This window comes from Rutilus rutilus (genome assembly GCF_951802725.1).
Source record: "Rutilus rutilus genome assembly, chromosome: 18".
Taxonomy (NCBI): Eukaryota; Metazoa; Chordata; class Actinopteri; order Cypriniformes; family Leuciscidae; genus Rutilus; species Rutilus rutilus.
The window spans coordinates 33,400,432-33,415,431 of NC_140231.1; the positions used below are offsets into that span (position 1 = coordinate 33,400,432).

Sequence of the window (15,000 nt, forward strand, 5' to 3'; positions counted from 1 at the left end):
CTCCTCAAGGCTGGCACCTCAAGGCCCGAGGTGACACAAATAAAAGTCTTTAAATGCACAAAAAAGAGAAAATCGATAATCACTGCGAGCCTCTTTTGACAGAACAGATTAAAAAATAACAAATGAAAAATCTCTGTTCTTGAAGATCTTGACAAGGCAGACGCAAGGATGAAGCAAAGACAAAGTGTGATGATGCTGATGAAGATGATGATGATGATGAAGGACTCACCCATGGAGTCGCTGTGCATGGCTCGGCGTCGAGGGTTTGCTGTGTAATGCTGGTAATACTGGGAGCCCAGTTTAGTGGGAGACACCGTCTCGGGACTGACCATTCCCACCTCGCCTCCCATGAGACTCGACTGGACACACACACACACACACACACACACACACACACACACACACACACACACACACAACAAGAGCCAGACATTACACACGCTGAATTAACAAACACGACAGACATTCCTGCAGTTAAACACCTCAGAGAAACACACACATTATAGAAACTAGTGTTAAATGTCAAAAGATGTTGTATTAAAGCACACGTTTATTATTATTATTATTAAAGCCTTTGATTAGCATTATATAAGTTGTGAAATTTGAGACAGTTTGATCAAAACAACCTTAAAGAAACACACACATTATAGAAACTAGTGTTAAATGTCAAAAATTGTGCTACAAATTATGCAATGTTGTATTAAAGCACACATTTATTATTATTATTATTATTATTATTATTTTTAAAGCCTTTGATTAGCATTATGCAAGTTGTGAAATTTGAGACAGTTTGATCAAAACAACCTTATAGAAAAACACACATTATAGAAACTAGTTATGAATAAATATGGAATAATACACTGAAAATCTGAAGCCGTACAACAAATGTGCAAAAATACATTTTGCACACAAAAAAAGAAAGAAAAAAAAGATTTTTTTTGACACCGTTTCCCTTTGAGATCATCTGTCAAACAACGTCTGCGATCAAGCCATGATTTCATCAAGAAAAAAAAAATGACAGGAACGTAATTAAAGCCACAATTTCATCAAAAAAAAATGACAGATGCTCAAAATAAAATGTAAAAATGTTGTATCAAAGCACACTTTTTTTTGAGAGAGAGAAAAAAAGGTTAAAAAAGGCGTTTAATTAGGATTATGAAAGTTGTGACACTTAAAATACATTTTACCTTCATAATTAAAGCCACAATTTCATCAAAAAACAACAGATGCTTGAAATGCTAATTTTGTGTTCAGAAAGTGATGCAACGTAGTATTAAAGCACACAGTGTTTTTAAAAAGCCAAAAGGCCTTTAATTAGGATTATAAAATGATGTGACATTTTTACCTTCATAATTAAAGCCACAATTTCATCACTTCACAAATATACAAAACATGCATGCAATGCTAAAAGTGATACAGTGTTCAGTATTAAAGCAGACAAAACACTTTTAATTAAGATTATTAAAGTTGTGATGTTTAAAAGACAGTTTGACCTTCATAAAGCCACAATTGCATCAAAAATGACAGAAATATTGATTTTTGAATGTCAATTTCAAATCTTTGTTCTAAAAAATACGCAAAATGTTGCATTAATACGGCATTGTGTCACATCTCGGTGCAAAATTTACATTTCAAGCATCTGACATTTTCTGATGCAATTCTGGCTTTAATTATGAAGATCAAATTCTTTGAAATTTCACAACTTTTATAATCATAATTAGGCTTTTTTTAATAAAAAAAAAAAACGTTGTGTTTAATTAGGATTGTAAAAGTTGTGATGTTTAAAAGACAATTTGACCTTCATAAAGCCACAATTTCATTAATAAAAAATTCAAAATGATACATACAGATGCTTGAAATGTTAATTCTGAACTGAAAGTGATCCAATGTTGTATTAAAGCACACAATGTTTTTACAAAGTCAAAAATGCCTTTAATTAGGATTGTAAGAGTTGTGATGTTTTAAAGACAAATTGACCTTCGTAAGTAAAGCCACAATTTCATCAACAACAAAAAAAGACAAACAGATGCTTGAAATGTCAATTTTGTGCTAAAAAAAAAAGTGATCCAATGTATTAAAACACACAATGTTTGAAAGGCCTTTAATTAGAATTATGAAAGCGTTTTGACCTGCATTATTAAAGCCACAATATGTCGATATGAGACGACAATCCAGCATCCGTGTGTCCCAGAGAATCTCCGAAACAAACTTACCCAGCACACACTCTTCCCATCATTACACTGTTCCCAGCACACACTCTTCCCATCACTACACTGTTCCCAGCTAACACCGTCCTGCTAATCAAGCCCGGCTAACGAGCGCTCGCTCCAGAGGAAAGACGGCTAGCAGAAACGGGTGTGTATTTGTCCCAGTCGGGAGTGTGTGAGGAACGTAACGTAAACTTCCTACCCAACTTTTCCGGGAGACTCGGGGGGGGGGGGGGAGCGTCCCGGGCCGGGGCTCATTAGAAGATGTGATAAAGTAGGGAGAATGTTTGCGCTGAGCTGAATTCAAATGACGGCATCTCTCACAACAGACTTAGCGATGCTTGACTAGCGCCGCATTCACATGCAAAACAAGCTAAATAGGCCAATTACGTGGCGGCCCCCGGTCGCAGGAGGAGAGCGGGGTCTGACGCCTTTCACAGGCTAAAACAAAAGAGTCCTTGTCTTAAATAACTCGCCCCTCTCACAGTTAAAGAGGTTTTTTATGCAAAAGAGGGGGAGTTTTAAAACAAAAGTGTCTCGTTTTCTACGGGACGGTCGGTTTATCTCAGGCGCGCTGTTGCCGGGCAACTTCGGGCGGATGAAAAAAAAAGAAAAAAAAAGCCCGTCGTTCCCGGCGCGTTCCTCATGCCCAGTTTGGGAGCCGGCTGGCACGGGTACCCAGCTGGCATCCAGAGGAAATATTAACAAAGATAAATGACACACACCTGAAGACGCCCGTGAAGGATTACCGGCCCGCATTAATAACAGCAGGCGCATGCTTGCATGGACACCAAATGATGATTGCGAGAAACAGAGAAGACATTAACGTAATTGGAAAAGTGCAACAAACAACAAACAAAAAAACACGGGACAAAAATTCCAGAAAGTGAGTGAGAGAGAGAGAGAGAGAGAGAGATAAGAGAGAGTGTGTGTGTGTGTGTGCACGAGTGTGTGAGTGAGAGAGAGAAGATCTCTGGAAGATCTCAAATGTTTCTCCTGGAACACAGGGAGATTATAATGAGATTAAGCGGAGAAGAGAATAAAGGTCTTGTAATCTGTAATCCTGTAATCTGATATGAATGATGTGAACGCTGTTTTCCGACCTCAGCGAAGTCCCAGAGACGGCCTTTGCAATTACTTTATATCTACTTTGTTATATTTTACAGTGTCCTTGTTACATATGTTACATGTACTTACCATAGTAATAACAGTAAATTATGCATAATTACATGCAATTAACCCCCAACCAAATCCTAATCCTACCCTAGTAATTAAATATATAATTACACTTCAACAATATTATCTCATATTTCACTAGTAGTCTATTTATAAATGCTTTTATCTCTTTAACCATAATCATAACCAAATCATACTTTTAAATATGAAACTAAACGGGCAAATCTTGACGAGTGAGTCGTTGAATCATTCAGTCAAACGATTCGTTCAAACCGGCTGATTCATTCAGGTATGAGTGAGTCGCTGAGTCATCCATTAGAATGATTCGTTCAAAAACGCGGATTCATTCGGTAACGAAACATCGTTATTGAACTGTTGTTTAAAATCAATATGACATTTTCAAACGCGCTGATATTCCAGAAAACAGCACTCTTGCTGATATAATACCCTTTATAAATATTAAAAACAGGAACTCACAAAGAAACTCCGGCGTCTGCGAGTCTTTTTGAGTTTGTTTCTGAAAGTAAAAATCTCGATACAATGTAACAATGCATTTGCTCTGGCTCTTGTTTTAAAAGTTTGTTCCGCTGTTGCCGTGATACCAGCAGGATGTGGCGGTTGGTCGGTGAGGTCGATTAGTCCCGCCCCTCCTCCACTGTGATTGGACGGCTGGGTAAAAAGTGACAGTGATGAGCCGGGGAAAAACAGCAAGTGCTTTGGTGAACACACACACACGGCCTAAGTGTCAGTCCTCAAACGCTTCTCATGAGTAAAGTCTCACAGAAGAGATCTCAACAATGTCTCACGCTAAGCTCATGTTTGCCAAGATAGTCTCAAAATTCATTTGGAATCAATATTAATCACTATGTACAGGACAAAAAAACAAAAACAAAATCCCAAATAAAGCTCTCTTTAATATCTCACATGTGTCTCCTAGACTGCAATGCGAATAATAAGAGATTAAACCGAGATTAATTGTCGGAAAAAATCTCTCTCTCAATATATAAGATATATAACATATAAGAGTCAAGATTTCAATGTCTCACGCTAAGCTCATATTTGCCAAGATACCAAAGTCTGATATCAAAAATTTATAAAAATATTTCTTACCATTCATTTTTAATCATAATGTACAGGACAAAAAAATAAAATAAAATCACAAATCAAATAAAGATCTCTTTAATATCTCACATGTGTCTTAAATGCGAACAAAAAGAGATTAAACCGAGATTAATTGTCGGAAAAAAGACTCGTACCGGATGACATCTGAGTCTGTTTTAATCAAATCAAATTTTATTTATAAAGCACATTTAAAATCCTTGGTTGGCCAAAGTGCTGTACAGGAACGTACGAGAAAAACTAAAAGCAAGAAACCAAAAAAATAAATAATTACGGTAGATTAGAGAGAAAAGATGTGTCTTTAGCATGTATTTAAATTCAGCTCATGTGAAGCTGTTTCGACATGTGACGATTAAATCAGAAAGGTACCTTTGCGGAGAGATTTATAAAAGAATAATACATTTTTGTATCGAACTAGTGATGTGATCTCGTTCTGGAGACGAGAGCCGGAAGAGTCGAGTCGTGTTGAAATAAAAGCGGTTTAATTCTCAACACTTACACACTTCAATCCTTCAGAGCGACCTCTGAGCAACACAAGTTTCCGGGGGAAAGCAGAGGAAGGAGGAGACAGGGAAAGAGCAGCGAGATGGATGTGGTGAAGGTGAAAGAAGGAGTGCAGAGGGAAGCAGGGAGGCTATAAAGAGCAGGAGTGCTGAAGCAGACGAATGAGGACCCCGCGAGCACTCCATCTCCTCGGGTCGGGAATGCTAAATGGCCCTCGGTCTGCGGTCTGGCGGACCCACAGGGGGGCCGTTCCCCTCGGACCCGACGCCCTGCGACACACATGGGATATGTCCCCGACGGGCCACCGTAGACGAAGCCCAACGCGCCGTTACACACTCTCCGTCCACACTCTCGCGCTTTCCAAATGTTTCTCGTCCACTACGTCCGGTTCATTAGCTAATTAGAGCTGATAACGAAGTGCACTTATACCGCATTTATTCACGTTAATTTCAACATTTACTACTACTTTATTAAAATCTTGTTAGCATTAGTTAATGCACTGTGGACTAACATGAACAGCTGTATTTTTATTACCTAACATTAACAAAGATTAATAAATACAGTAACAAATGTATGTCGTTCCAAACCTGCATGACTTTCTTTCTTTCTTTATTGTGAAGGAAGAACTTTTTGTCCGTATAATGAAAGTCAATGGGGTCCAAAACAACACTGGGACATTTTCCACTATCTGTTCTTTTAGGGTGAGTAAATGGACATTTGATTAAGAGATATTTTGATACAAAATGAGACAAAAAATTTAAACTTTTAATAATTAATAATATACAATATAGTGATATCATTTGTTTTAATAAATGTTGTATACTGTTTCACTTTCCATTATGCTTCAAACAACATGCAGTGTATAGTATGCAGTGTATAGTATGCAAGTATGCAGTGTATACTATGTAGTGTATAGTATGCAAGTATGCAGTGTATACTATGTAGTGTATAGTATGCAAGTATGCAGTGTATACTATGTAGTGTATAGTATGCAAGTATGCAGTGTATACTATGTAGTGTATAGTTTGCAGCAGGTGAACGCTGCCACAGACTGTGTTCTGATGATGATGATGAAGTGTTCACACTGCTCTGGAATGCCATCATCTCACACACACACACACACTCAGCATTGAGTAATGAGGCAGTGATGAGCGCACCCTGCAGCGCAGGGGTCAAAGGTCAGAGAACTGTCTCAGCTGCTGCCGAGGAGCCGTGATGACACAGCAGAGAGAGAGAGAGAGAGAGAGAGAGAGAGTGTGTGTGTGTGTGTGTGTGTGTGTGTGTGTGTGTGTGTGGTGAACTAATCCACCTTTATGCACACAGTCTGGATTGAATCCCCATCCATTGCTTCCCAAAACACACACACACACACACACACACTCAGCAGGAGGAAACCGATGCATGTGAGCATCTCAAGAAAGAGCCATTAATTATGAGAACACAGTACAGCACACCTGTACACACACAAACACACACACTGCAGATGCTGAAACACACACACACACACACACACACACACACACACATTCGTGGCTATAGCATACCAAAACCTTATTTAGATGGAAATCTTTGCCATTCAAATCCACTACAATTACTGCATATAATTATGAGCTGATAACACGTGTGTTTGGATATCTCATGATCAACACTGTTGGCAATGAGACACAGGTGAGAAAAGTTGAGCTCAACTTTATGCAAATGAGGAATCACTTGTTGCACTGACATCCAATGGGACGCTGATGCTTATGATGGATGCAGATGTCAATCATAAAAGCCTACTTTCATTCAAATATGACTTTCTCCATCAGTGAAATTACTTTTGTTCACTGCTGATGTCATCAAGGCTGTGTGGGCGGGATCAATAAAAGTGACCAATAACAGCAAACTATTTTTTCTATATTAAATTCTGATGAATAAAATCAAGCTCCATCTACATTATTTCTAACTAAATATATGTTAAATGCACTGTAATGTTCAGAAAGAAAGAAAGAAAGAAAGAAAGCCCACAAATGAGATTTCATTTTTGCAATCTTAATATTATATAAAATATATATGGCGTATATAGTATATACTGTATGAATGTATACATATATATATATATATATATATATATGAATTATTATATGATAAAATAAATGAATTTTAATGTATTATATGTATACAATTAAATTATTACTATATTTTTATATTATTTTGTTACATTATTATTAATAGTAAAACAAATTGTATATATAAATATATATATATATAATTGATCATTGTAATTAATAATAAGCATGCAACATATGTCATGTCACATTAGTGTAGCACACTATATTTTGCATACTATAGTATTTCACACTCTATTATGATTTCAATATGCAGTGTGTGCTAATATAATATTCCATCCTGAACGGACACAGACAGTTGATCGAAACAATCTCCAGAGCTATGACAGAGAAAAGCAAAGATCAGACCTATCCCACAATCCTCTCTGCTCAGGACACACATCACACACACACACACACACACACCCTCCGGTGTCAAACCGAACGCCAGTCAAAAGACGAGCGAGCGCTTCACACTCAGGCTTTTTCCTTTAGGAAGCGCAGAGAGACAAACACCTCGGAAACGGATCGGCGCCAGAACCGGAGGAAATCTGCATCTGTGTATGTGTGTATCCGACACACACTCGCTGGCACGACGCCTCCATCACACACAGGAAGAGACGCGACGACATCCAAAGCCTTTTATCTGAGAGGCAAAATGCAATGAAAAGGTAAATGCGGGTATAAATGAATATTTGTAAACCCATTAAAGTGGAGGTGATGTTAGCGGAGTCTGAAAATACCCACGCTTTTGAGTGTGTGTGTGTGTGTGTGTGTAAGAGTCCTCACACTGATTTCTGGCTCTCGTCACCTAGTGAAGCTTTAGCACAGGAAGAGGAATTGGATGCAAAGAGACGGCAGGTGAAGATACACACATACACACACACACATACACACACACACACACGGGCCTTTTTACAGCAGGGCTTTTAACAAGGGGCAATTAACACTTTGACGTGCAACAAGGAGAAAAGTCCTCGAGCAGACAAGCAGCTAAATATCAGAGAGACATGAGGAGTAATCACACACACACACACACACACACATACATGCATAAGTGTAAATCACAGCTTTTTCAACAAAAAAAATAACATCTCGAGTTAAACATCAAATCATAAACGAGTCGTGAACGTTGCAGCGAGTCAAATAGAGCGCGCACACACACACACACACACACCTGTACAGAATATACAGCGGCCGTAAGAGAACATGGACACTAATCAACTCATTTATTGTAAAGAACGGACATATAAACAGATCCTGTTCTGTGTTTTTCACGTTCATGTTTCTTCAGTGTGTGTAATGAGCTCAGAGTTCTTCTGTATATCAGAGTCAGTGTTTCTGAACTCCTGAAACGCCTCCATTGTAGTCTTGAGTTTCTTCCGGGAACGAACACGTCACAATATTCCTCATTATAATAATTCATACGCAGAATAAAGGTGCGGGGCCTGGTTGAGTTAGTTAGTAGTGTGTTCACAACACAATCACAACACACTGCTCCAGCTGACCAATCAGAGCACAGTGTGCTTTTCAGGAGGAGGGGCTTCATAGAGACAGGAAGTGAACAGAGCGTTACTGACAGACTGGGAAGAGAGGAGCTGCAACAATGGAGAATATGAGGAAAATAATCAACATTCAAGCTGGAAAAGCTGTTCTAGTAGAGACTGAAACAACATCAAGAATCTTGAAACAATCATAATTTACTTCCTTATAATCATCATTAAGAAGAAGATGAGCTGCATAATTATTTTTGTCAGTTTCATCAACTAGAAGAAGAACCCGAACAGTGTTTGAGGAACAGAACGTCTAAGTTCACTTCTGATAAAAGTTCATGAGGGGTTAAAGCTAATAATTAATGAACACATAAAAATGTAAAATTGAAATAAATATATCATTTAAAAATAAAAAACAAATAAAATGAGTTGATGAGAAGCTAATAATTAAAAAAAATCATCAAAATATAAAAATTAAATAATTAATTTAAAAATAAAAACAATCAAAATGTGTTAAGAAGTGGATAACTACAGAAATCATTACAATAAACTTATAATAAATAATTGAAAAGTGCTTTATTTATATTTTAATTTTAATGTATAAATATTTTATAATGTAAAATTAATGCAAAAAAGTCTAGTTACTTACTTTTTTGTGATCAACTTTTTTTGTTTTTTGGATATAACAAAATACATCCATTCAAGCAAAGAAATAGAGGAGGAGGAGAAACTAGTTTTTAATTCCTTCATTTCGCATCAACATGAGTCTGCGTTTCATCTTATCTTCTGATTGGTCGACAACAATAGCCAACAAACACCAGCACTCGTGCATGAGGAGGAACGAGTGGACAGCTGTGTGTGTGTGTGTGTGTGTGTGTTTGTGTCTGTGAGTGTGTTTGTGTGCGTGCGTGTGTGTGTGTGTGTGTGTGTGTGGCCTTGACCAGTAACCCAATCACAGTCTGAAACTCTGCACAGGAAACGGACACACACACACACTCCTAAAATATTTCCACAGCAGACTAATGCATCACAAACTCTCCCACAGACACACACGCACACGCACACGAACGCACGCACACACACACACACACACACACACACACACACACACACACACACACACACACACACACACACACACACACACACACACACACACACACACACACACACACACACACACACACACACACACACACACACACACACACATTCCTAAGATATTTCCACAGCAGACTAATGCATCACAAACTCTCCCACACACACACAAACTCTCCCACACACACACACACACACACACACACACACACACACACACACACACACACACACACACACACACACACACACACACACACACACACACACACACACACACACACACACAGATGTTTCCATATCAGAGCACCACTGAACTGCAGCTGTACTCTTTCTCTCACAAACACACACTTTGAGTAAATGACATTGTCTTGCGACCGTGAGCATCTTTCTCTCTGCAACGCAATAAAAGCCTGTCTGATCCGACTGCTGTGTGTGTGTGTGTGTGTGTGTGTGTGTGTGAGAGAGAGAAATGTTTATTTGTGTTGCTGTTAACTCATATTCACACTGTAACTCACTTACATCCACACACACAATAAACAACCACACAATAATAATTCATGTCAACTCTGTGTATAATTTCTTGCCGTTATTATTTTTACGTGTTATATTACAGCATATGACCAGCTGAGACCCTCCACGTGTGTGTGTGTGTGTGTGTGTGTGTGTGTGTGTGTGTGTGAGAGAGAGAGACTTCCTCGTTCGCACCCCGATTAGATTAATAAACTGGATTCTGCGGTGCGGTTGCTAACGTGTTCTAAATGTTAAAATGTTGCATGTTTGTGTGTTGCTATGCCGTTGCTATGGTGCTGTGGGTGGTTGCTAGGTGTTGTCTGAACTGAATTGGCCACACCCACAGGAAGAGGAATTCACTGAAGAAATCAAAGACAGCTCATGCATTCTATAAAGACGTTCAAAATATAAGATTAAAATGCTCTTTATCAAAGCAACACTGGAAGTTTGTCTTGTGCAACTTTGCTTTATAGTCAAAAATTAGAGTTATGCGAATTTCTTTAAATTTCAATTGGTTTTAATTCTCCATCCATTCAAATGAAGGAGTTGAACTGGAATTCAAAAGCAATATTAATTCAATTGTAAATTACACAAAAAAAAATACAATGAAAAATACATATATATATTTTTTTAATAAAATATATTTTAAAAGACATTTTATTTTGAGGGGTTTTCAGAATGAATGATTACCCCTAATAAGAGCAGCGATAGTAATGACTGCTTTAAACAGCACTTTATTCATATTTAATGATTGATGAGGAAGCGTTTAAAGCAAGTTATTATTGTTAACTAAAACTAAATCACACACACACATACACTCACTCACACAAACACACACACACTCTAAATCCTGATTTTGGCAGCGTCCGAAGTTTCAGGATTATCTCTCTTCCCTGAATGTGAGAGAGTGTGTGTGTGTGTGTGTGTGTGTGTGTGCCGTGACCCAGAGCGCTGGAAACATCTCCCCTCGCTAGTGAGCCTCTGTTTGGAGCGCGACCTCAAGGTCACGCGGGGGTCAAAGGTCAGACCTGTCCGCTCAGGTACGAGGAAATGTCTGTTCATTGGACTCGGCAGCTGAGAGGAAGAGTCGGAGAACAAAACTGAGACATCTGCAGAAACTCTAATAATAGAGATTTTAAAAGCGATATCGAGAGGATGAAAGAGGCAGATGAGGACCGTCTCACACTGATATCAGTTTCTGCGTGTAATTCACACACACTTCCCAGAATTCCGAGCGACACAGGATTTTAAAGCGTCTGGAGCGCTGTCGGATGCGTTACACTGTTCTGTCACTCATCATCCCGACGGTCCGCCTTCCTCTGATGGCTTTGTCTTGTAAACTGTCAGGAGAGATTAATTTCTGAAGACCCGCAAACACAAGCAGTGAGAAAACTTTCCTCAAACTCCCGCTCACACCAGTCGCATCACTCCGTGCGGGATTAATCAGGAGCGTTTCCATGGCTACCATTCCTCTGATGTCAGAGCGAAGCCGGATTTTGAAAGAGTGAAACTCTGTGTTTGAAGGACCAACGACCTTTGACTTTAATACTCAGCCAGAACAACCTACAAACTGCACAACAACATGCTAATCGACGGAGACGCTAACAGTCATTAGCGGGCCAAGCACACACGTTAACAAACGCATCAGAACAACTGCAACAATGTGCAATTAAAGACATTTTAAAATGATTTTAGGCATAATGGCCGAAAAACTAGTAAAAAGCAGGAAACTTCAACCTCAATGATATTCTATTATAAACTCTATTATCACAATATTATATCAATCTTGTTATATAGTGTACTTTTATACATTTATAAAAGTTAAACATTTTATATACTTAATATTTATATATATATATATATATATATATATATAAAACATTTAAAATATCAAATAAATTACATTGTTAAATTAAATTGAATAAAAACGTAATATATTTGTAGTAAATTTAGTATATATATTTAAATATATATATTTTACATTCAACAATCTTGTTATATATTGTATTTTTATTTTGTATTTTTATACATAATGCATTTTATATGCTTCATATTTATATATTTTAATATGTATTTTTATGTTTTAATCAATTTAAAATATCAAATAAATCACCTTTTTAATTAAATAAAATAAATGATAGCGGTAATTTATTTAATTATATGAAATTGCAATATATATATATATATATATATATATATATTGCAATTTCATATATTATTTCTATTTCTCACAATATTTCTCATAGAGTAAGTAAATAAAATGCTTTTGGAAGTTGTAAATGAAATGAAAAGGACTATAACAGTATGGAGGGTTAAACTGAAACAGGTCTATTTCTTGACGTTGTATCTGGCGTTTGAACATCCATATGTCTCTACATATAAACATGATGGGCTGGTGAGAGATCGCACACACACACACACACACATATATGTGCTTTAACAGAAGTGTGTTACAGAGGCCATCTGCTAACGGCACCGGCTGCAATGCAAACAAACCGCTTGTTTATTTATTTATTCCAACAGCTGCTATTCACTTAAAATATCACATTTAAAATTTATTTCACATAAAAAGATGCAGAGCAACTACCAGCGCCGGTAATAACTCAACAGTGACTGCTGTAATCACTACTGAACATTACCAACTTCTTCTCTCTTAGAAAATATCAGGATCTCAAGAGACTTTTATCAGAACCTCGATATTTTAATAACTGTGGATAAAGATTAGAAATACTGTAGATTATTAAATGCTCATGCATTTCTAGTCGGACAAATACTTTATTACATATAAATAAACTAGAATTTTTTTACATTTAATATTTTATTGTAATTATTTAATTAATTTCTCTGGCTTTTAAAGACCTGGAAATCACATTTATCAACATTAAAATGTCGATCACACTTTAGATTAGGGTCCAATTCTCACTATTATCTAACTAATTAATAACTAGGACATTTGTCTTAATAAACTCCTAATTAGTGCTTATTAATAGTTAATAAGAAAGTTTAGGTATTGTAGGATTAAGGGATGTGGAATATGTTCATTACAGACACTTTTAAGAAGCTTTTTGGTTTTCAAGGACTTTAATCAGAGATCTCACTTATCAAACAATATCTTTAATATCTTTCAAATTCTAAAAAAGGTAAACAGATAAACAAAAATAAACTAGTAAAACAAAATGGTACAAATAAAGTGCAGCGGATGCAGTGACTGTGGAAACTTTAACCTATGACAAAGATATCGCTTTCCTTGTTCAAACTGATGAATATATGATTGAGCTGAAGAATGAAAGCTGTATCATACACTTGGATATTTATGAGCAATATCACACTCACAGCCATGAGAAATGCCTCTATATCAATATCAGACGGACCGCAGTGTTGATTTAGTGCGAAAATACTGTTTTATCAATCAATAATATCTTATTTTTCAAGTACATTTCATAAATATGTCTGTTTTCAAGCGTTTCCCAGGACTTACATTTCCAAAAGTCGAATTAATTTTAAGCACCTTGTACGAACCCTGTCATAATGCATTAATATAAGCACTAATAAACAGACAATATCCTAGTAATATGCATGATAATAAGCAACTTAGTGAGATCTGGACCCTAAACTAAAGTGTTCCCGAAATGTCAAGGTTTTCCAGTATTTCAGCTGTTTTTCCTGAGGAAGACTCGCACGTGTTTCAGTGGAGATCTCAAACGTGTCTCAATGTGCTCAGATACAAAACCTGCAATCGAAATATTCACGCATTTCTCATCAGCCGATCTGATGACAAAAATGATTCTGTGGTGAAGTAAATGCTACGGATAAAACAAATGTCATTTTCAGACAAGAATAAAAAAACAAAGTAAATCCTATATTAGTACTCAAGCTTGTAGAAATGAAAGCGTACATATCAACAATATAAAATTAAGTAAAACCAACTCAACTTTTCTAATACTGGTGTTCCCATCATGCACTGGGGCATGAATAATTAATAAGGTTGATTTGTACCTGTTTTCCAGCTGTATTTACACTGTTATCATTGCTTTTGTTGTTGGGTTTACTAACTTGCCATTTTGTGACATCTTGATTCATTTCTACTCAAAATGACACAAAAACGATATATCGAATGTTACCAAGTATTGACGTCTCTGTGTTCAGGTGGCATGTTAGATACAGTGTCAAATCTATACAATATCTAGTGTATTATTTACTTAAATGTAAAGCACTTTAAAAGTGTGGTTTAATTCAATGTTATATTGCTTGAGTAAAACGTTAATTTGATTAAATTGACTTAACTTAGTTAAATAGATGTTACTTAATTCTATATGTGAAATGAATTAATGATAATTAAGTAACATTTACTTAATTACTTCAATTAAATGTTAAGTGTCAATTAAATGTCAAATGAATGTTAAGTTCAATAGTAAGCAGATTTGACTTGATGAAGTTGTACAGAGTCGCAGTAAAACTGACTTAAAGCGTGTTCAAGTAAATCCTACAAGTTATGTGTTTCAGTGTGTTCGGGATGATAGCCAGCGTTTCTATATCTCCTGCATCTGAGACATCTTGAGTTAATGAGCAATTACAGTAACTCTTACCTGACAGCCGTGAACGCCGGAGTCTCGTGTGTAAGAGTACGACGCTCGCTCCGTTTTACCTGTTTAAAGAGACCAAAGACAGATCATTAGCTCAGCATTCAGTATTCCTCCACTCAATCTAAACATTTAAACACTGTTGATCTTCTAATAACGTCCTTTAAACCTGAAAGGACGAGCGACAACGGGCCGAAACCAGTGCGTTCCCACACGGACAGCT

At 36.9% G+C, this 15,000-nt stretch overlaps 1 protein-coding gene across 1 annotated transcript in view; it reads right to left on the reverse strand.

The window, feature by feature from the left end:
- Nucleotides 1–15,000, reverse strand: part of tcf4 (transcription factor 4) — a 176,822-nt gene that overhangs the window by 79,069 nt on the left and 82,753 nt on the right. Inside the window, 2 exon segments of the mRNA XM_084387639.1 lie at nt 230–359; nt 14,784–14,842. Of these exon segments, the coding sequence (XP_084243765.1) occupies nt 230–359; nt 14,784–14,842 (189 nt within the window).